The following is a 24481-nucleotide window of genomic DNA, read 5'->3' as shown; positions in this document are numbered from 1 at the left end:
GGCAATTTAAGTAGGATTTGTTTACATAGGCTTCTACCAATGCACCATGGTTGATGAGGCCATGCCAGTCCCTGGGCCATACAAGGCCAAGCAGGGGAGTGGATTTCAGCTTCTGAGGCCCCTTGTGTTGCATCCTAAAGCGTGTCTGTTTTCAATGATTGAAGAAAGCAGTCTGCTAACCAGAGAAGTACTGATTCATCCGAGGAGCTGAGCTCTTGCAAGGCACAAAGGAATTGGCTGATCTAAAAAGTTATTTTAGCTTTTTAAATGATTTCATGACAATATAACTAATTATGAGTAAGCTGTGTCAGGTTACTTAAGATTTTTCAATGGAATCTTACAGAAGTCTGTTTTGTCTTTTTTTTTTTTCTTGCTAAGAGTGTATTTGGAGAGTAAATGTGACTTTCACCTTCTAGTCTGTTTTTGTTTGCAGCACAGATGATGTGTATCAGAGACCATTAATTTGGCACAAGCAAGCTCCGAAATAAACTAAAATGTGTAACTTACCAGCACTGTGGGGTAGGCGTTACATGTGTGTTGTGGCGGGTAATATTAAGCAGTGCTGTCTGCCTGCCAGGAGAGGGGAGTAAACTTTTTAAATAACACAAAACTTAAAAAAGATGAACTCTTAATATCATACTGCCAGTATGTGAAATACATACACATTTCTTTGTTTTCATATCATTTAGGGCATGGACAGCAAAATATAACCCCCTCTAAAAATGACTGGTTTAAATTCAAATCAATTAAAACAATTAAAAATTAGTCCCATAATAACATGGTAAACAACTCAAGAGGCTTTTTCTTTTTAATGCTAGGAAAAATGTTCACCTTTCAATGGTGAAAGTACTGTTAACACAGGTAGAGAGCAAACAAGGTAAAAAGTGAAAGCACATACAGACACACACAAATATATATAAAAATTGACCAGAAATCACAGGACATTTAAGCAATATTTTCTTAAGTAGAACTATTTTTTTTTTGTACTTTAAATAGACTAAAATATTTGGTGTGGGCGGGGGGAAGGAAATCAGTATTTCACAATTTTAACTTGAAAACCAGCTGCAATACAGCCTCAGCTCATCGTTAAAAAAAAAAGTGGAACCACGTCGTACTTTTGACAACCATAGGATTAAAGCTTACAAAGCACACATCTACCGTCTACATCACAGTGCACAGAGGATGCGGTCTCCGAGGACTACCACAGGCAAACGACGACAGACTCTGCATCCAGCATATTGCATTACAAAATTAATGCTGCATTAGACAAATCTCACTTCCCGGGGTTGGTGTTCTAGCTGGTAAGCACCTGAGGGGTAGGGGGCTACCGAAACTGAGAGCACTGCTCAGTCTGGATCAGGACACCCAGTTCCTTCACCTGCCATTGGCTGATGCATTCGGTAATCTCAATACAACATTCGCCGAGAATAAACACTCCATTCTGGCTTCCTGAGCAGGACAGTCTGGGGAATGTAGCAGGGGACAGAGCATCAAAGGCCAGATGTTCCCTCGAGCGAAAAGAAATCCGCAGTACCACTCAGTTTTCTCTTACTGTTAAAAAGTTAAACTTCAGATTAGCTGTAACCCCATCAAGACGTGATTTGTACTTCCATACACACACAGGTTCTGAAGAACTTCGCTGTCTAGCTGCCTCTTCTGTTTCATGAAAACCCCGGTTACCCTCCCTGCATTCCTAAGTGTTTGTCTCACCACCACGCTGGGTCCATAGTTACTGGTTACGAATCTCACAGTCCACCCACAGTAATAAGGGATTGGAGGACACCTATCCAAGTATCCCAAATGTTGACAGCGCGAAGACAGCTGAACGTAATTCAACAACTACAATGTTTACAGGAGTGAGGGTCAATCACAAGAACACTTAGGGTGACCCTTCCTCCCGGTGTGCCCAGGACTTCCCCAGGTTTGGAACGAAAAGTCCTGCAGCCAGGGAATGCCTCAGTCCCAAGCACCCCGGGGCAGTTGGGCACCCTGAACCCACCGCTCACTCTTCCCTTAGGATCACTAGGGAAAAGATAAGACTTTCCAAGAGCAGAAAGCTACCTATGAGGGCATCAGCTCAAAAAAAATTTTGAGGACACTTGCTAATGGCTAGCTCCTAGAAGTCTATACATACCTCATTTAACGGTGCCGATTTTAATAGTCGGTAGTACCCTAAGCAAATCAGTGCTCAGTATATATAAAAGCTCGTTCTTGAAACCTGTTTTCAGACAAATCCTCTAAAGGTCCTTCTGGTTTTGTCCAGTTACATAGTATTTCACTGAATCTTTCTGAGATTTTTCAAAGCTAAATGAATAATTCAGTTTTATATGTCTTTTCATTTTCTTTTTTTAGGTGAAAACACTCTTTGCCAAGTATTTCCCACATTCTTGCTTCATATATTGAAAAGACTGCCAACTGGAGATATTCCCCAGATGACAAAGGCCTTGAATTGTTACTTTTAACAGAGTTCTGCCAGAAGGTCTGGCCTTGGGAAGAGATGGCAAAGAGTGTTCTCCGATAGGAACATTTTTATTTTGCCTACGATGCTGCAATCTAGTTCAACAACTGCAGGACCGCTTTCATCTCACCCTCCAGTTTTTCTTGTTTTGCCCTCTTGTCTAAAAATGGTTAGTGTCACAGCTTCACTATCACTAAGAAAGATACAGATATTTACGCCTTAAAGGTCAGGGTCAGAAAAGCAAAAATGAAGCCTGAGGTAAAGTTGGTCTAAAAAGTGACCAATTTGGGTTCTACGTTTGGGCAAGAAATAGGATTAAAAAAAAAAAATTATATCCATGCAGGTTACCTACTTGCTACATACGTGATTATTTCCCCCAATTTTCACTAATCTGTATGTATATTAGTTACATAAACCAACAAGTGACTACATTCTTAAAGCAGGTACATACATTCACCAGAAAAGCACCCTATTCTTTCTCACCAATGTTTTTTTTTTTGTTTGAACAATCCAAGAATGTGAATAATGAGATGGACAAACATATTTCTGAAGGGACTTACTGAAAAAAGGAAAACCTCTTTGGGAGAAGAGACTTTAGTAAGACTTCTATCCCTTCAAGACAGATGCTGAGAATCAACTTTCTGCTACGGCATTGTAAAGGGTAGAACTTAATATAGAACCAGAAATATGGCAAGTTCTCTAGTGACTAACAGTGTAAAATAGCCAAAAGCTTTAAAGCCACAGAGAGAAAGAAGAAAAGTGGAGTGGGAGATGGAAAATACATAATGAAGTATTTTTAGAATTCTAAAACTTCACTTCTGTCCTTTAATCAATATATTATGGATTTCGGGCTTCAATAAATTATCATCTTTAATTAGAAATACGAAGTAAATGCCTAACCCCCAACCCAGACGAGCAAACTGCAAATTCTGGAGAAACTAAGAGCTTTTTTTTTTTTTTTTCTCTTTTTATGGAGGGTAGGAGAACATCATTTTCCAAGAACTGTTTTGAAGAGAAATCTAGAAGTCCTTTGTCTGCTATTCATGAATCCTCACTGCCATCAGCAGCAGCATTCTTCTTCCAAGGGCCCTTACATCTCAACCAGTGGCTGAAATTTGGGGTCCATTATAGATCTCATGGCAGCAAACCAATCGACGCTGACATTAACTTAGGCTAACACACTCTGGTCAGATTCTCTGTGAGTCAGAGATGACCCAAAGAACCTTGGGAAATCCGTTTCTGCTGAGCACAGCTAAGAAAGTTAGGTCTGAACCACCGTTGGCTGCCCATAACTACCAAAGAACTTGACTCAGTGGTGCTACTTCCCACGGTATTCTTAAGCAGCTTAGCAATCTTAAACCAAGAGGAAAAGAAGGGGAAGAAGCAATCTAACATTAAAAAAAAAAAAAAAAAAAAAGTGAACCCTAAACTAGTACCTTCCAGAGACCATTGGATATATAATCATTTAATGAATGGGTGTCTATTGCAGTTTTGATGTTCATGAATTCCAGTTATGATTCTTAATTATCAGGCTGCCTAAAAATGGCATACTAACTGAACCACCAAATCACGACTCTGGCAGAATAAATAAATTACTCTGAAGATCTGAAAGGAAAACGTCTGCAAGCAAATTAGGGGAACTTTTACTGAGATCTGAGATTTAAACAACAGAATCATTCAACGGTGTTAAAATGTTAAGCATATAAATGACCCCTACTGTTCAGGTTTTTCTAGGAGTGTGTATGTACACATAAATCCATACACACGTTATATAATTTATTTCCTACTAAAAGATTTAAGGCAGTTATGCTGTATATAAAGTTACATATAATATCCAAGATAAAACAGTTTCTACTCAAGAAATTACATGACACACTAGACAAGTTCTTATCATAAAGGCTATTATGAGGCTGTCTTTATCTTATAAGTATAGCTGACATTTCCTGGTTGAGGCTCCAAACACAGGAATTCCACTCTAAGAGATGATTTGTCCCTCAATCCTCACACATAAAAGGTAGTCTGAACAGATAAAATAGTCATGAAAACCTGAAAAGGAAGATAGAAAAGGAACTCAATAGTAGGATTCTGACTACCTCTAGAGACCACTCACTGCCATCATCACTCTTGATTGTACTAAATACAACAACCCAATATGCTCCAAGGTGGAAATGGGCTAGTATTACAGGAAAATCATTGGCTGCAACCACTGGAAAAGTTCCTAATCCTAAACATAACTTAAAATAGAATCTATAATTTATGCTATCTGTTAGTCACAAAGACATTTAACTGGAGAGAATTTCTGAGCCATTTGTAAGATTTAAATGATTGACCAAGTGGAACAACAGCAACCTCCATGGTGGAGAAATTAGGACCCTGGGTATGAAAAGCACCATCCTTTTTGGTCTTTAGTACAGTTCAATGGAGAGAAACATTCTGATGTCTGCAGATAAAACACGGCTGGCAAGGAAGAGGGCAACCAGCAAGACCACAAGGGATACATTCTGTTATGAGAAGGGGAGGAAGAATACAATTCAGTTGAATATCAAGAATTTAGCCAAGTCAAGCTCATGAAGCAAAGAACCTGGGCAATAATTTGTCATGTCTGAACATCGACGAGTTAGATCAGAGTAAGAGAAAAGACCACGTGTTGCTTATGTCCACAGACTACCTAGTTATCTACAGAGATACAGGGGAAATGGTGTGGAAGGGTGCAGTCTGTGAAATCATCATGTGTGGCTATGAAAGTAACATAAAGACAAATTTTAAGTAAGGTGAACATTTTCTGTGTTACTTTATAACTCACCATCAACCAGACCTGGAGAGTACTGGATAAATGCTCAAGTGCTTATTATTAAATAATAATTTTTTAAAAAAAGACAGAAAGATCTTAAAGGTATATTTGGACAGCTTTTGGAAGAGGTAGAGAAACCAACTGGGCATATATAATCTTTTACTTGATTTCAATTAGCAAGAGACCAGACTGATTGTTTTTCACCTTCGAAGTCTTAGTCTTGATTGAAACCGACCTAAAAGGCACAAATAAATTAAAATTAAAATTAAAATAATTTTGACAAAGGAGAAAATCTGGTAAGTTTAAAGGCAGATGAATCAAGCAAAACTGATATGGTTTAAGGTTAAGAAAAATGCTAGATATTAAACAATTTGCAATTATGTGCTTAGAATACAGAGTAAGAGTACTGAATAAGAATACTGAGCTTTCAAGAAAAATTAGGGAGATTTCCTTCTGGCAAAGTGGCAGGTCCTGAGAGAGGAGTAACTCCACAGCTTGAGGGCCAGGACTAAATCCTACCATCTTGTCATTACTCAGCACCTAGCACCGTGGCTGGGTAAAGGGCAGACATCAATAGCTGTTTACTGAATGGATGACGTAATGTATAATTAGTATAACTGGTGTAGTTCGAACCTCATCAAGGAAGGTTCCCTGAAGTAGGAGAAAAGAACACAAGCAGGGTTGTTCCAAAATGTGGGCTGAAGTCCACTCATGTGTTTTAACCCTTAACAGTGCTTACACAGGCTTACACAGGCTTACACAGGCTTACACAGACTTACACAGGCTTACACAGGCAGACTTACACAGACTTACACAGGCTTACATAGACTTACACAGGCTTACACAGACTTTACGAACTTTTTTTTTTTTTTTAAAGCTGTAAACTCTTTTTTAAAAAGAAATCTATATAGAACTCCATTACAGGATAAAAATGAAGCTGCCACTGGTTAAACCGAAGTCGATGGGGAACGTCACCAGCCTCCGATTCCCTAGGGCGGCTCTCAATGGACTTGACTGCAAACCACCACACCTTAGAAACATGATGGAAAACGTGTTCACTCAGTTCTCGTGTGAAACCGAGCAAGTTACCAGCCCTGTGGAGGGGGAATTCTAAATAATGCTGCTCACCTGAAGCAGAGACCAAATTCGATGTCGAGAGCTTATCGCTCAGAAGAATGAAAACAAGCCCAGTAAAGGGGGGAATGATCAACAAAACTGGAGCCACAGGAGACAAAACAGAATGCAAGAAACAGCATCTCCTAAAAAGGCATGTAAGATTATTGAATACCGATGGAGTCAACTGCTCCAGACATGGTAAGCGCTCAGTATAACAGGTATTTTCAAAGCATGGGGTTCCGGTTTAATATTGCAGGGAAAACCCCGACACAGCTGTACAGATGTAATCACTGCTGGCATGCTGTTGTCGGCACTGCTTCACTAGACACCTCCATCCAAGACTGACTAATTGCCAGGCCTTTCTGCCACTTTCAAAGTTGTTCTCTGCCCCAGAACTGTTTCCTGACATCACCACAAGTTCTCAAGGAAGGTAAAGCCTTCCAAAGGGCAGAGGCCACACTGGCTCTCTGCAGGTGGTCTGACAGTGGTCATACCTGGGACCCACGAAGCCGTCTATCACGAAGTAAGGCCACCCTCAACTATTATAAATTATAGAAGCCTTCTGGTCCCCAAGTTTGGATCTGTGTAGAGACTTCTGTGTCAGCGTTAATACCTAATAATGAGTTTCCTTCACAACGAACCTTGGCATTTGATGCCTTTCTCCCTGCCAGGAATGCCAATCTCCCAGGCTCTCCCCATGGCTTGCTCCCTTCTCACGTCAAATGTCAGCTCAAGCATCACTTCCTTAGAGAAGCCTTCCCTGGCTGTGCTCTACCACAGTCCCGTTTATCTCCTTCACAGACAAATGAGCTAAATTAAGGGTTACAGTAACTGATGTCTCAGCCATGGCCGGGACCGGATCTGACTTGTTCACCTTTACCCAAAGCAAAGAAAGTTCCTGGCGGACGTAACAGGTGAACTGTAACTATTCGTTAAAGAAGAGAAATTACTATGCCAAGTCTGTGTGAACACATACATGTACACACAAATACAGGGAGATGGGGGAGTACCTAGTAGAAAACAATCAAATGCAGAGACTACTGAAAATGGTATCGGTAGAGACAGCTGAATACGGTTTCAAAGCACAAGTACCAAAGGTGTCTATCTCCAAAAATCTGAAAATTTACTAGAAGGGGGTCAGGAGTGGTGGCTATTTCCCTTTTCTAAAGAGACGCAAACAAGAACTGTTTAAACTGCAGAGTCGACATTAGACATAAGGATGATCTGCCACTGAATGGACTCCCAATAGAGCTTCTGGAATCTCCTCTTGCCACAGAGCATAAAACGTCATTGGTTATGATAGTCAACCACACTTTCAGGATTAGTTAACAGCTCGGACTGTAGGTAATTATTAGCTAAAAAACTTGCTAAACTGCTTCTCCCCCAATGTTTAAAATTCTAAATTCATAATTATGTAAAATAACATCGATTTTATAAATTTAATACAACATACTTTAAAAACAGATGGCCCTTATCTGCTGATCATACCTCAGCATCACTTTTGTAGGTATTTTGCAGAAGCAATTACATTTACAAAAGGTCCATTTCATAATACAATCTGGTAACTAAATCAAATGAAACTCAGAGAGCACTAGGTCTGCTACTGAAATATTTTAAAATAGCTTTTAAAAAAGAGTGTTTATATCTATAGATTGGCTTTAAAAAAAGGATAAATATACTGAAGTAATTGTAGCATATCCCTGAAAATAATTATACTGCCATTTGTGTTTTGATGAGGTGTCAGGATAAATCAACAGACTGCTTGGTTACACAAGTCTATTACTATCCGTTGAAATCTGTTGTAAGACAAAGGGACTTACTCCGTATGAACTCGTACTGTGCCCCAGAATTAACTGGTGCTGGCAGTATCAGAGTCACCATTACTAGTGAAGGATGTCATGCTACACAGTTTTGGTATCAGGGCAAAAGTGGGAATGGAGAAGAGGTCTGGAAAGATTTTCTGCAAAGTTTCCATATAGTGAGATTTAGCAGTAAATAACACAAAATGAATGTGTAAGACCCACTGAACACATTAAGGTCAAGGATTTCAAAAGTTAATCCATTTTTCTTCCCCCAAGGGTTTATTTTTGGTAAAAGGCAGAAAAATTAGTTTTTCTACAAGGGAAATCTGCTTCTAAATGATAATTTGAAAATCTTGATATATATTATATATTAAAAAAGACACACAAAAATAACGGAGAAGTGGGAATAACAGATTAGGTACTGTAACTTTATAAAGGCTTGCCTAAATCAAGAAGCAGCACACACACACCTAATTTATGCAAACTAAAAATGTATATAAACAGCACAATACTGTGATACTGGATCATGATACATTACCTGTACACATAACTACTACTGTTATTAATAAACCTTTGGGACACTCAGTTTTATGCCCAACAAGACATCAGTTAAGTCTTTAAAATCTTTTCTTTCTCCTGTATGGGAGGGTATTTCTAGACACTAATTTTCCCATCTAATATTCGAATATAGGAAACCGATTCCACAAGGTGCTTTAATTGATGAGACCTCAAGTGCTGTTTTCTCTCTTGAACTTTTGGACAGTAAACAGTCCATGGGGACCACACACAAATACTATGACAGAAGAGTTGTTACATTAAGTCTTTTGATGGGACTTGAGTGGTGACGAAGCTTTATGACATGCTCGAGCAACGCACTGAAGGGGATCCCATCTGAGTCAATACTTTGTCCAACCACTGTAGAGGTCCATTCAGATGAAGCTCAATCCAGCAAGGAGTGCTCGTTACCGTCTGCCTTCTATTTAAAAGAATACAAGAAAAGAATTATGAAATTAAAAGAACAACATGGCAATGCTTAGCAATATGCATTAAGAATTTAGATAAATTAAAAGGTTATATATACTAAACCCTACATTCTTTTGAACAAGTATTAAGTCAGGATAGCTATTACTTTGAAAACTATTTAATCCTCAAAGTCTAACAAAATATTTCTAATGATTTTTTTTTTTTTGCTTTTAAAGAGATTAACAAAAACATTCTTTTCTCCTCAAATTAAAAATGAGGAGGGTGACCTGAGTACTTAACCATCCAAACTGAGACACGTTTAAGAATGAACAGAGTCACTATTAATAATCACCCCAGGGCAAGAGACTCAAACCAGGACTATCCCAAGCACACCGGAAGACAGTCACCCTACTTAATAATCAACCACAGGGTAGAGGATACTTGAATACCAAGTAAAGTCTAAATGGAACAGGGTTCGAATTTTAAGCATACCAAAACAAGACAGAATTCTGACCGAAGCTTATCACAGAATGTTAAGAGCTAGAGTTCAGCTTTCCCTAAGTCAATGAGCAACATCCCCATTAGAAACATCGTACAGGCTTTTAATAAGAAACACTTCTAGTACTTTGACATAACGGGACTGTGGGAACTACAAACTGTTCAATGACATCCTGTCACTTGCATGTACTGATCTGAGTTCTGTCTTATTTATTATATACAATAAGTCGGTGAGTCCGCATGCTTCTTCAGTGTGACAGCCCTTCAAACATGAGAACAGGCCATTATCAACTCTTCATCTCCAAGTGACACATGCTCAACAAAATTTAAAACTGTATTTCAAAGGATGTGGTTTTCGATAGCAGATGGTGTCAGCGCCCCACTATACCCTTCGGAGTTTTCAGTGTTCTCTAGCCAATTTCCAATGGCGTGTATCTGGCTTTCTGTGTCTGAGAACTTCTCTGCTCTGGCCACGTGTGCAGCAGACTGTAAGTGCTAGGAAATTAACCTCCCCGGGAGCGGCCCTCAACCAATGACATGGGAACTGGCATTTAAATGCCCAGTTTCCTTTCCTTCTGGGTGGGAGAATTCTGTCTGTTCGTAACTGTTTCCCACCTTTTCCTAGGGGAACAGCTCTAATGACCCACCCAGTACAGCAGATGGCTTCATAATGGTTTTGGCTGCCTTCCCTCCCCTACCTCACTTCCCCACTTCCGCCTTCCTTAGCAGTGCTTCCTCCATTTCCTGAATAAACTCCTTGCACTTGAATCCTTGTCTCAGGGTCTGAGATACACTGAGACATGCTGATATGCGATCATTCCTAAAACATGACACGTGGAACGTAATACCACAGTCTCAAATCAGAGCCGTACGAACTCACTATCTTATTTTGATTTAGATAGTACACTTCGGTTTATGCAGCTTAAGATTGCACCGGCACACTTCACAAGTTAACTCACATTATCCAGGAGGCAGAGGCAAGACTGACCCTTCTCCACCTTCCCCTCTGTTCTTCCTATTGTTCCTCACAGAAAGTTCCTCCTGCCTTCTAGCTCTCCCTCAGGTCAGGCCTTCTGCGGGCTTCGGCCAAGATCTCTTTTACTTTTTTTTCTTTTTAAGATTTTTATTTATTTATTCGACAGAGATAGAGACAGCCAGTGAGAGAGGGAACACAAGCAGGGGGAGTGGGAGAGGAAGAAGCAGGCTCATAGCAGAGGAGCCTGATGTGGGGCTCGATCCCATAACGCCAGGATCATGCCCGGAGCCGAAGGCAGACGCTTAACCGCTGTGCCACCCAGGCGCCCCATGGCCAAGATCTCTTTTAATTTTGATTCTGTCATTTGCTGAATTCTGAGTATTTCTCAGTTTGTTTTCAATCAGATCATTTATTACTAGCTTAGCAGAACCTTCAGGAATAATTCTTAATCCAGGCCACTGAGTGGGGGAGTAGGTTTCAGAAGGCTGTGACTATTATTTGGGCACAGAAATGCACCTGAGGCATTATTTATCCTCTACCTATTTACTCACTTCAGTACCAATTCACTGAACTCCGACATTCTTCTCACTTAAATATAAATTCTTTGCACATCTGTATTTCCTGTTTACTACATTTCCTGATCTTTATACTGGCAAACATGCTGGTATTACAGAAACTGAAAAACAGTTTTAGAAATCTAGCCATTAGATCTATCTCCTCAGCTCCAGTGTCATTAAGGATAAAAAGTTCCTGGCAACCACCAACAGTTCACAGATAGAAAAGTACCTGACATTATTCGTATCTGTAAATGTTAAAGGAACCTAGTTTTTATTATCCAAAGTAGATATGCCTCTAACTCTATACCAATAAAAACATACTGTATATTACTGCTTCTCGTAATTACAGACTTTAAACTCTCTCGGGGTTTAAGAATGGCAGAGTCCACAGTGCACGAAGGACAGCACCTCTCTCCACCAATTAAAACTGTCCTTAGCAGCAGAGCTACAAACAGACGTGGAATTCTCCCCGCCCTCTGCAGTTCATGTTTAACTGCAGTAAATTTCTACTACCATGTTGTGCAGTGTTCTCATCTTGTGAAGAAAAAAAAAACGTGTGACCTAACACCTGGTATCAGATAGTACCATTTGAATCTCATTTTTAGTATCAACTCAGGCCAATTCCAGTGCAAGGCAAAAAGCAACTCTGCATTTTAAAGGCATCACACCTCGAAAGGGAAATGATTAAATGAATTATTCTAATAGAACTTGGACAAAATAATAAGTCTTCATGCTAAGATAAAAATATATAACATGATAAAGTTTTCAACCAGCAGACCTCAAGTCTCACCGTCTCAAGAGGCACACACCTCCCAAAATTTGCTGAAGACAGAGAATCAAGTCCAAATGAAATGAAATACTTTTTGAAGGGCCCAAACTGCCGGATGAAAGAGGAATACTCCTGCTACACCCTATGACTATCTTCACATGCAGGCTTTCAGAGAGTAGCAGTGTGAACTGGAGAAGGACTAGGTATTTTACTTAGAGTTCTAGCCTTAGAGATACTAAGGAAGTCTTCCCTTTCTCTGATGTGGAATCCAATCCACTGTTTAATTTGGCAATAACCTACTCTATCTTATCCCCTGATGACAAATTAGCTTCTGTAGAACTCATTATGTCACTGTTACTACTCTCCTTGGAGAGGGTGTTAAGAGTCAAGGAGAGCTTTCTTCAAGTCCCAACTCCACCACTTACAAAGTGTCTTTGGGCAAAGTATCAAATCTTTTCTAAGCCTATTTCCAAATAAGTATTAGTATGAACCATTTTTTCCAACCATATAAAAAAAAGAGAGCACAGAAAGAGTAATTTTTAGCCAGGCTGAAACGTGTATGTACTGCATTGAAAACACGGCCCAGCGCCTGACATGGAAGAAGTACGCTCTCCTGTCGACCTCAACCTTACATTCAGCTGGTCTCAACTCAGCTGTCCAGCCGTATTCTTCCTTACCTTCTGAACCCCAGTCCAACTGCACTGCATTCTAGTGTCAGGATGGTCGTTCCCCAAGCCCTCCTAACTGAAATGCTACGCATCTTTCAGAACTCAGACCATGTGCCATCTCTACCAGAAGCCTTCCCAGAGCCCCAGGGAAAATGTCTCTCTTTGCGTGAACTGACATACGCCTTCAAATATACCCCTTCCCCCCCGGATGGTATTTAACACCCTGCATTACACTTCAGTGCATGCCTGAACAGGTTGTAAACCTGTCTTCCACAAAGCCAGCACAGGCATTTGCGGAAGCTGTGAATGCAGAGACCCCCAACTCCCTTTTGTTATTCTGCATCTGTTCTGCTGACTCCATAACCTTAAGGAAAAGAAACACATGCAAACTCCAGGAGATGCAAAGAACCCAAGAAAAAAGAATTACATGACAGAATTTAAGAACTGAATATGTATTTCATACCGGTATTCTGCTCCCCACCCCTTCACAAAACTCATTCTTATGGTGCACATTCTAGTTAGCTGATACACGGCTTCGAAACCCTGATTAACAGACTGAGCCAGAAGAGCAGCAAATTCCTGGTTGTTGAAGATCTTCAGGTTACAGCCTATGATTGAAAAAAGTAAAAATTGTGTAAAGAAAACCACTGTAAGACGATCATTTTAAAAGGGCTACAGAGCTTAAAAAATGAGCATGCAAATCATCCCCCGATTCCTAAAATTAACAGCAACTGGAAAAGCTCAGCAAGTTGATAGGATAGGTTGATCGACATTGGTGTATCCATACCTGGTGGAATTTTACACACTGTTGCAGGGTGCCAGCCGTATCTCTGATTACAGTTGGGGCTCTGCACAAAGATTGCACTATCACTTAGGCACTCAGCAAAAACTTCCCCACCTATGTAATATAAGCGCACGCCTCTTCCTAAAACAAAATACATATGGGATTAGTTTTATAACACTTCCTGTTTCAGCATGACTTTGGAAGAGTCTCTTCTTGGACGAGTATTAAAATGATGGAAGCTATTTTGATAACCCTTCCCACAGCGATGCCTTTCTGAAGCCTAACTTTGAAGCATACCACTCTATATTTTTCCAAGTATGTTTTAACAATGATTTTATTGATTTCAAAAAATAAGACATGCTTATCAAAAGTATTTAGACAATGGAGAAAAGTACATGGCTAGTAAAATAAAGAATTTCATACAAATTATGTATTATTTTAAAATAAGTAAAAGAAATTAAGTTTAAAGGAATTAACTCTGAATAAATATGCCTTCACTATAATAAATAGTATTTCCTTAACAATCCCACTAAGGTTAAGAAAAAAGCAAATAAAAATGAAGACATTAAAGTCATGTGTCCCTTTTAAAATTACATATTAAGGTGACAACCAAATCCCTAGATAGATAAGCAGAATTAGGTAAGGAAAAAATATGCTGGGAGATTTTAACAGACTTCTTTCAAAATCTAACAAATCAAACACAAACAAAATATTAGTGACATAAGGATTTAAAAAAGCCAACCATGAAAGGCAGAGATCTAAGACAGCAGCTGAGGTTCTCACCCCTGGTGTGTATACATCTCTATTATTCAGTCAAGCATGAATCTAGGTGCTGCGATTAAGGAGTTTTTCAGATGTAATTAAGATCTCAAATCAGCTGACCTCAAGAAAAGGAGATTTTCTTTTGGTGGGCCTGACTTAATCAGGTGATATCCCTTAGAAAGGACCGGGCTGTCCCTGGTGAAAGCGGATTCAAAATGAGAGGGTTCAGCGGCAGAGATTCTCCGCGGCTCACTGTGAAGACGGAGGGTCCATGCGGCAAGGAATGCCGGTGGCCTCTAGCTGCTGAGAGCACCTTCTAGCGGACAGTCTGGAGGAAATGAGGACCTCGGGGCACAACTTCAGGGAAGTAGACTCTGCAACAATCACGTGAGCTCGGAAGAGGACCTCAAGCTCCAGACGAGAACACGGCCAGTCAACACCATGGTCTCCTCTTCTGAGACCCGGAGGAGACTCCTAACCCATGCCTGGACTCCTGATCTGCAGCAACTGTGACATCACAAATTTGTGTTGTTTCAGGCTGATAAGAGTGTGGTAACGTGTTATGCAACACAAGAAAACTAACAGAACCACCTACAGGCCAGATTTAACACATAAACACAGAACCTGACACCCTGCTCTCACAACCACAGAATATTGTGAAACCACCAAACATGTACTTGACCAGCAGGAAAAGATTAAATCCAAAAAGTAGAGATTTTCCAGGCTATAGTCTCTGATCAAAACCACCTGATAAGTTAGAAATCAAAAGTAAAAAGACAATTCAATAATTACAGCAACCTAAGATTGTGTAGAGAAGTATACACGGTAGAGAAAACCTTCTGTTACCTGTTTGCAGAACCCCAATTAAAACACAGGCAGAAACAGAACTATTTTAGTTAAGGATCGGGTGGGTATTCAGAAGCCCTCCTTACCTACAAGACACCTAAGATGATACAAAATGTACACAGCAAGCAAGATGTGAGAAATTCCACACGGAGCCAAGTCACAGCACTGCGCAGTCACGCCTACTGTTTAGTGACCGGCGTTATTTCTCACAAGAAGCGACAGTTAATTCATCAGAAACAGAAGCAAACTATTGTTAAAAGAGGGTTACTTTAAGGTAATGAGAACTCTGTTCAGTTATATTAGTGGCACTCAAACTTTTTTTTTTACCTCACTGCCAAAAAAATACTGGAGACCTCAAAGAGTCGCTGTTATGTGGACTCCATCTATGGAAACTTACCACATTTGATAGTAAAACTGAGATTCAAAAAAATGTATTAGTTCATTTAAAAATCTAAATAATAAACCTATTATATATTCACATGAATAACACGGTTATGAAAAATAACTACTTCCCTTCCCCCCCAAAATTAGTGAGAATAGCAACGCTTCACATTTTTGCAACTCTCTCTAATGTCTGGCTTAACAGAAGAGAGCTGGATTCTCGTCAGATCCTACATGCAGTCACTTGCAAAATCATATGCCTTGTAGTTTCTGGGCTATTTCACTGTACATTCATGAGTGAACAAGAGTGAAAAAGGAAAAGAGGATCTTAGTAGCATTATGAAAACAGTTCTGACCTCAGAAACGTGCTAAAAGGATACCGGGACTACTACATTTTGAGATGCCACAGAATTATTTTTTGAATGATGTATTAAATAGCAGTTCTTATTTAAAAATCTCTTGCTTCGGATCGATGGTGAGCAGATTTAACTGTTTGATATATGAACTCATGGAAGGGGGAAATACCAGATATCAGCAAACTGAAAAAAAGTCATGGTCTGTTAAAATGATAATTCTGAACTCTGAACATGACAATCTCATGACTGGTCGAGACGAGACTCAGCAAAGTAATTTTAACACCTATTTATTGACGGACTTAACAGCATCAAGGGTGTCAAACAGAGAGGAGCAAAGGTAAGGGTGTGCAGATCTGTGAGAGCAGCGAAGCCGTGCGCGGACACGGACAGAGACGAGGCAGGCGACTGCACACAAGCTCTTGATGTGGTAAACCACACAGGGCTCCCGTTATGAGGAGATGGCAATGGTTCTTCACACAAGGGAAAAACACGTACCTATATGTCTTCTTGTCATTTCTACAGTCGCATTTCGGTTGACGTTGGAGAGCAACCCTAGGCAGAACCTCTCTGAATTGGATGGGTCTGTGAAACCGTCTACAGTGAGGGAGGGCTGTGACGCGTGGAAGGTCTCGCCAACCCTCTGGTTTAATTCATAGTATGCTATTGAACACCAAAATGCAGGTTCTGAGTAAGTAACTGGCTGCAAATCTGGGGAAAAAAACCAAACCCATAAAAGCACGAAATGTTGTGTGAACAGTTCAAGCCAAGAAGAGATTGAATATCATCAGATATCTGTACACGCTCTATGCCAGCCTCCACTGGCGACCGCTCAGGAAGCGGACTTAACATCTACACCACGAACTCCAGTTTCCAGTAGATCACACCAGATTCTCAGTTTCAAATTTCCCCCATCTCATAAAGTCATCTAATCTTCAAACATCTTTTTTAGACTTTATGGTGGGTCATGTTCTACTGGTAGTATTATCCAAGTTCATGTTCAAATATAAACCCATCGCAGGCAAAGTAAATCAACTTGCATAATAAAACTAATTTGGGGGTAGGATGAAGTGGAATAAAGCTGGAGCGAGGACTGAGTCAAAAGCCACAAGAAGAAAAATTCTATCATAATAACAGGATACAAAATACGACATATTTTTGACATTGTCTATTTTAACAGGAGATTCTCCGTGAGTTACCCTAGTTACAAAAATAGAAAACCCACGCATACACAAGGAACAGAAAGTAATAAAACACAAAAAGCATGGAAGTGAAAACAGAATATGGAATCAAAAGAATTTACATATTTCATGGGAAAACTAGGACCACATAAATTTAACTTCTATAATTTTGATTAAAAGACACAAGCAGGGGCGCCTGGGTAGCTCAGTTGGTTAAGCGTCTGCCCTCTCAGCGGGGAGTCTGCTTCTCCCTCTGCCCCTCTTGTGCTCTCTCTCTCTCTCACATGAATAAAATCTTTAAAAAAAAAGACGTAAGGATTATAATGGGAAAAAAATGTAAATATTGTAGACTAAATTCCTAATGTGTAGAAACTGAAGAGACATTGTGAAATACTGAGGTAAACTGAAGGCTAAGAATTAACTCACAATGTACACACACACACACACACACACACCCCTCCCATGCCCCACATACGTGTATACATACATACATACATATATATGGATATACACCTCATATTAATAACTGCTATTACAAAACATATCCTAAAATAAACATACCCATATAAATCTAGCCATAATAGGTCATAACACTTTCCATGAAGAATACGATTTCCATGAATAGAAAGATTTATTAGGTTTTTATGCTTGTACATGTCAATAGAAAACACTTTTAGTAGTATTAAGGCAAATTATCATTTTTAAAAAGCACAAATTTGAACAATCATTTGATTATTCATTGGAATCCGTTTCTCATATATATGAAAAGTAATTATCGGAGAAGACATATAATTTACTGGCATAGTGTAAAACGGGGGGGGGGGGGGGAGTATTTGCAACTTACCCAAACTATGATTAACGGGGGAAAGAGTAGTAGGAGATAGTTCTGCTGGAGATCCTGAAACAAAAGGATTCAATCTTATAATAGATGTGCAAGTACTTCCAGAACTTCTGACCAAATAATTAATAAATAAATAAATAAATAAATAAATAAATTAAATGAGGATATATCTAGTTGTAATTAATGATCACAAATAATACAGATAAGTTACATTCTAAGACTTCAAAATATGCAAGCACTATATGGGAATTTAATTTTGAAGGCTTCAGTATATAAAGGTACAGAAGAAGCTACTCAGTTCCCTTCTCAAAGGCATCCAGTGTTGCCAGTTCTTTGGGTACTCTTCCAGAAATATTCTATGAACCACACAAGCAAATATATTGTTCTCTGCCCCCCACCTTGCTTTTTATATACAAATGGTAACAGTTCTGAACTTTGCTTTTATTTTACTTACTGTATCAGGGATGCTGATGTGTCCTTATTTCTCTTTCCCTCTCTCTATATTAGCCACATACGCTTATATGATGGTGTAGTACTGATAGATACTCAGACTATTTTCAATCTTCTGCTTTATGAACCAAGATTGCAATAACTAATCTTGTACATTTTGCATATTTTCAATCATATCTTTTTTTTTTTTTAAGATTTTACTTATTTATTTGACAGAGTAAGAGAAAGAGCACACAATAGGGGGAGCAGCAGAGGGAGAAGGAGAAGCAGGCTCTCCGCTGAGCAAAGAGCCCAATGTGGGGCTCGATCCCAGGACCTCAGGATCATGACCGAGCTGAAAGCAGATGCTTAACTGACTGAGCCACCCAGGCGCCCCCATATCATTTTCTTAACAGAGAAACCGCCAGGTCCAAGGGCTGTACTACCATGATTTTGATAGATTTTGCCCAAACTGTCATCTATAGGGGTTGTACCAGTTTACAGTTCCAGTAGCAACTGGTGTTACAAGGATGAATGGTGTTAGCACTGATCAGTGAAAACATGCTTTCACAAGTATGGTTTTAATCTGTATTTCACTTGTAAACAACAGGGAACAGGCAGCTTTATACTTCTTTATATTGCAGTTCCTTTGTGTGTAGTCTCTTCTTTTGCTCACATTTCTACAGTGGTGTGGGTCACTCTTCTCACTGATTTCTAGAAGGCTCTTTATGTACTGGGGCTATTGGTCCTTTTATGTTATGGGTTGTAAATATTTGGTCATCTGTCTTTGACTCTTCATAATTTTCATTAAGTAGAATTAAAAAACATTTTGTGTGTTTTATCAATCATTTTGGGGTGTCACACTTTGATAAAACAGTCATGACAGCTGGATATTCTTGACTTACTCTTAACTTTAAGGAGATATTTCTAGTATTTTACCATTAAGTACGAGGCGGATCTGAGGATGTGAGATAAAATTCCTTATTTAGCATTTCTGCATCAATAATCTTTTTTTTTTTTTAAAGATTTAATTTATTTATTTGACAGAGATACAGCCAGCAAGAAGGGGAACACAAGCAGGGGGAGTGGGAGAGGAAGAAGCAGGCTCATGGCAGAAGAGCCTGATGTGGGGCTCGATCCCATAACGCCGGGATCACGCCCTGAGCCGAAGGCAGACGCTTAACCGCTGTGCCACCCAGGCGCCCCTCTGCATCAATAATCTTAAACAGGGGCGTCTGGGTGGCTCAGTGGGCTAAGCATCTGCCTTCAGCTCAGGGCATGATCCCAGGGTCCTGGGAAAGAGTCCTGCATTGGGCTCCCTGCTCAGGAGGGAGTCTGCTTCTCCCCCTGCCCCTCCCCCGCTCATGCTCTCTCTCAAATAAATAAAACATTGAAAAAAAGAAAAAGATCTCAAACAATACTGGTCTATAGATTTACACTGCAAGTGCAATGTTACACTGCCTCAAGAAGACAATCTAGGAGCTTTATGTCTTTTTTATGTTCTATAACAGTTTAAACAGCACTGTAATAAAACATTTCTTAATAGTTTGGTGGAATTCCTGTGCAAAATTGTTTGCAGTTAATAATTTTCTAGGTTTACCCTAGGACATTTCTTCTCTATTTCTTCTATGAAAGTTAAGATAGCTCTATTTTCTGTAGTCAGTTTTGGTAAATTGTATTTTCTTAAAAAATTAGTCATTTCTTCCAGTTTTAGGTAAAGAGGTTAAAACTAACCAAGAAAATAATGGGAGGGGGCATAAATACATAAAATAAGAACAACCACAAACACAGAAAGAAAAAAATGGAATTATTCAGAGACTACATCAACTCAATTCCATGTAATTAAATTTTAAAGACACATTTGTTGCAAATGTCGTTAATTAATTTTGTAATTACAGAATACATTTTGTTTTCTGATCATCTTTCCTATTTCGGAAAGTTATGTACAAAAGCATGACCTACAGCTGCCACACTTCAAATATCACAGCAACGGTGCAGCTGTAGACTAAGGTAGGTCGGACCCCTGCCCGCCCCCCCGCCCCCGCGACAACCACGACACACAATACCAGGTGACACAGGTAGAACGGCAACCCCCAGATAAAGAGATGAATCAAAACTAGAGATCAGGTGATAATCAGAATAATCTTCCATAAGAAAATTAAGTTCTTAAGTTCTTTTTTTGTTCCTCAGCTTGAAAAATCTGTTGGCAATCACAACAGGTTCCACCAAGAAAGGTCAAAATATATTTAGAACAATGAACTAAAACTCACCATTTCCTGAAGCTGATGTAAAATAAACAAAGCTACTGTGAGAAATGGAGGAAACTGCCCAATTATTCATATCTCTTAACTATTGATTCCTCTATGAAATACTTATCACTTAACAGAAGTCACCAGTTAGAATTACAGATTTAGAAGAATGGTTCATTATAATCACACATAAAATTTTAAAAAGTTAAATTAAGCTAACAATTTATTAGAAAGAGGCAAATTGATAATTAACCTATGAGTTACTTATATATTCATGCTGCTGCTACTGAGGTCTGCAACCTCTGGTTATGCGAAATAATAAATACCTCAGTATTCAGGCAGTGGTTACTAGTAGTACTGGCAGCTAAACATCTAGAGGAATCCTTGTGTATCTTTGTATACAAGTTTGCATATAGCTGTAGGATACATTTTTCAACGAGGAAACTTTAGACTAAAAGGAATGTGTATTAAATTTTTGTAACTGCCGAAGTACCTCCCAAAATGTTTATTTAGTGCACTGAACAATTTATGAGCTAGTGTTTCTTCACACCATGTCACTACCTTTTGACATTTGCCGACTTGACTGACAGGGTGAAAAAGACTACTCTATTTTTTTAATTTTTATTTTTGTTGTAAATAGTACATTCATACACTTTTTGTCCTTTTTTTCTATTACTTATTATTTTTTTCTTCTTGATTTGTAAGTGGTTTTAAATATTGAAATCAATTAGACCAGTCACTCATTTGCAAATATTTCCCCAAGTTTTTGGTTTCTTTCGATATAGCTTTCAAGGTGACGTTAATTTTTTTAAATTAGACATGACTTTTTATTTTTTTGAAGATTTTATGTATGTATGTATGTATGTATGTATTTATAAGAGCAAGTGCGAGAGAGCCCACGAGTGGGGGAAGGAGGAGAGGGAGAGGCAGACTCCCCGATGAGCAGGGAGCCCAATGCAGGGCTCGATCCCAGGACTCCGGGATCATGACCTGAGCTGAAGGCAGACACTTAACTGACTGAACCACCCAGGCGCCCAAATCAGACATCATTTTTTAGAGCAGTTTTAGGTTCGCAGCAAAAGTGAGCAGAAAGTACCAAGAACTCCCATACAGCCATGTACACCTACATGTATGATCTCCCTGCAATGGTACCCAGCATCGCAATGGTTCATTTGTTGCTATCGAGGAACTGACATTGACACGTCATTATCACCCAAAGCCCATGTTTACATGAGGGCTCATTCTTGATGTTGTACATTCTATGGGTTTTGACAAACATGTAATAATATATATTCACCATGTAGTATCATACAAAACAGTTTTACTACCTAAAAATCCCCTGTCCTCCATTTCTCTCTTCCTCCCCTCTGACTCCTGGATATCACAGATCTTTTTATCGCATCTATAGTTTTTCCTTTTCCAGAATCTCATATAGTTGGAGTCAAGAAAGTGTGTAGACTTTCCAGATTGGCTTCTTTCACTCGAAATATGTATTTAAGGTTCCTCCATGTCTTTTCATGACTTGGTAGCTCTTTTTAGTGTTGAATAATACTGCATTCTCTGGAAGTACCACTGTTTACTTATCCACTCACCTACTAAGTGCTTCCAACTTTTGGCAATTATGAACAAAGCTGCTCTACACATCCATCTGCATGCTTCTGTGTGTCCATACATTTTCAGCTCCTCTGGCTAAACACTATGGAGCGTGACTGCTGGATCATACGGTAAGAGTATGTTTAGTTTTGTAAGAAGCTGCCCATGTGTCTTCCAGAGGAGCTGTACCATTTCGCATCCCCACCAGCAATGAATGAGAGTTCCTGTTGGCCCACATCCTCACTAGCATTTGGCATTGCCAGTGTTTGGACTTTGGCCATTCTAATAGGTGTGTGGTCGTAACATTTTAAATTTTATGCATTCAAATTTGTTGATATTTTCTCTGATGATTTTACACTTGACATGTTTCTTACTTAGGTTATTTTAGAAATTCCTCATTGTCATGTACTAAAAATTACAGGGTTTCATTTTTTACAGTTAAGTGTTTGCTCTAAAAGGAATTCATTTAGTATGAGAGAAATTACATGTTTAGTATTTAATTTTATAATTTTTTGAATGAATATTAAAATTAGTTTGAATTTTTTTGAGCAAAACTAATGGCTAAAAATATATTAATAACTTTGAGTAAATTAGCCAACCATAAATAGCACACAAGTGAAACAATAAAACGAGAATTATTCTTTCAAAAGGCATATACAAAGGGACTTACAGGTCTTAAATGCATTCCTTTGCTTTCATATTACAGAGAAAATCCTGAAGAACTAAAATTATCTATTTTGTTTTTAGACCAAAAAGGCTTTTTAAAAGCAAGATTTAACAAACCTAATTTACTGAGTACAGACCAATTGCCTTCACAGACCTTCCAGAAAACCGGGAATCATGCTGGGCTACTCCTTCAACCTTGGCCCTACCTACCTAATCACCAAGCAAGACCTACACCTCAGCAATGTACCTCAAAAGCATGCATTTCTCCCCACATCTAGAAACCAGCCAGAGGAAGACTACTGCGGTAGCCAAGAATAGGGTGTCCAGAATGTCACATCCTAGGTGCAAATTTCTGGCACTTTTTAGCTCTTTTTCTATGATGTCCACTGCAGTGTTGTGTTTTTAGTTTTTGTAAAACACTGAACCTTTTAAAATTAAGAGTATAATTATTGTTAGATGATGGAAATTACATGGATTGCTTGTATTTTCTTGTTTTACCTAAATTTAATTTTTTATAATGAACATTCACTTGGTATAGAATTCAAAATGGTATAGCATTATAATTTCATCTGTAAAATACTTTTATTTGACACAGAATGGTAGAAACATTAGCTAAAGCAAAAAAAGAAAAGAAAAAAGAAAGACATGTCATATGTAGTATGTCAATTCCAGCTCAAAAAATACACATTTTCCTCATGTTTATTACGTGCTATGCATTTTTAAATTTCCAATGAGCATGAATTCTGTTTTTAAGAATAAAGGTGCTCTTCTTTTGTTTTTATTAGCAACTTCTACAGGGTTCCCCTTATAATTATAACACAGAAGACTGAGAAAAATAACTGTAAGGAAATACTGGAAACACTAAAACAATTTTATTTTTCTTTACAGTTACCAAAAAGCTGTAGATCTCTTTAAGTCTAAGTGAACTAGTTTGCAGAGGGGGTGAAGTCTTCCTATGGAAGCAAGAGTGGGGACCATCATCACTGAGAGTGCCACCAAGTCAAGACACAGACACACACAGGAGTGGGCTTGTCCAAGGAAAACCCAACCAACATTTTAATGGCCAGGCGCAGGCAAAATGGAATCGAGAAGCCCAAGCATGGACGCAGTCCTCCTGTCTGTCAGCCAATTCTAACCCACACGTCTTTAGTGGAGTACAGGGTAGCACAGAAGTTTTGGGAAAGGCTGGAAAGCAGTGAGAGAGCCTGCAGTCTTGCCACACTCGCATCTGAAAGCCTGCTGAGGTAGGAGGCTAGCCCTACCTTCAAGCCTGTGGTGATCTGACATTAATTAAAACATCGAATCATCACCCATCCAACTCAAGTCCTGATCATGTGGAAGAGATCAGCCCCTCAACTTAGCAACCGGAAAGAGAAAAGGAGAAGGCTTTCCAGGGGAGAATATTATCTATATTACTCTCTAGTATTATTTTAGACACAATACCTAGCGTGTAATTAAAAAACAAACGTGAGACATGCAAAGTAGTAGGAAAAACTGACCCTTAATGAAAAGATAAAAGTCAACAGAAGCAGACTACATATGAAGCAGGTACTGGAATTACCAGAAAAGGACTTTAAAATGGAAACTGTAAAACTAAAAAATAGATAATGTGAAATAAATTCACTGAATTGGCCTAACGGCAGAAGTTAGACCCACTTATCCACAAAGGAGCCAAGGTAAATCAATGGAGAAAGAAACGTCTCTTCAACAAATAGTGCCAAAGCAACTGGACACATGTCTAGAGGAAGGGAAGAAAGGGCAGAAATGGTAAATATGCAGGCCAATACAAAAAGTTACT

General features: G+C 39.0%; 1 protein-coding gene across 9 annotated transcripts in view; it reads right to left on the bottom strand.

Moving 5' to 3' along the window:
- Positions 1-790: 790 nt before the first annotated feature.
- The window catches only part of SMAD2 (SMAD family member 2), an 84391-nt gene continuing 60700 nt past the window's right edge, over positions 791-24481 (bottom strand). For 4 of the 9 annotated variants that reach the window (XM_057313105.1, XM_057313106.1, XM_026496268.4 and 1 more), the window contains 5 exons: positions 17750-17803; positions 16223-16435; positions 13386-13523; positions 13062-13206; positions 791-9143 (listed from right to left, as the gene is read on the bottom strand). In XM_057313105.1, the coding sequence (XP_057169088.1) occupies positions 9020-9143; positions 13062-13206; positions 13386-13523; positions 16223-16435; positions 17750-17803 (674 nt within the window). In that variant the 3' untranslated portion in view covers positions 791-9019. The remainder of the gene's footprint in view (positions 9144-13061; positions 13207-13385; positions 13524-16222; positions 16436-17749; positions 17804-24481) is intronic. The other 5 variants (XM_057313107.1, XM_026496269.4, XM_048218418.2 and 2 more) reach the window with 2 other exon arrangements.

This window comes from Ursus arctos, unplaced genomic scaffold (genome assembly GCF_023065955.2).
Source record: "Ursus arctos isolate Adak ecotype North America unplaced genomic scaffold, UrsArc2.0 scaffold_17, whole genome shotgun sequence".
Taxonomy (NCBI): Eukaryota; Metazoa; Chordata; class Mammalia; order Carnivora; family Ursidae; genus Ursus; species Ursus arctos.
The sequence above is the reverse complement of the archived record's forward strand: the minus strand, read 5'-3'. Positions and strand labels throughout refer to the sequence as shown.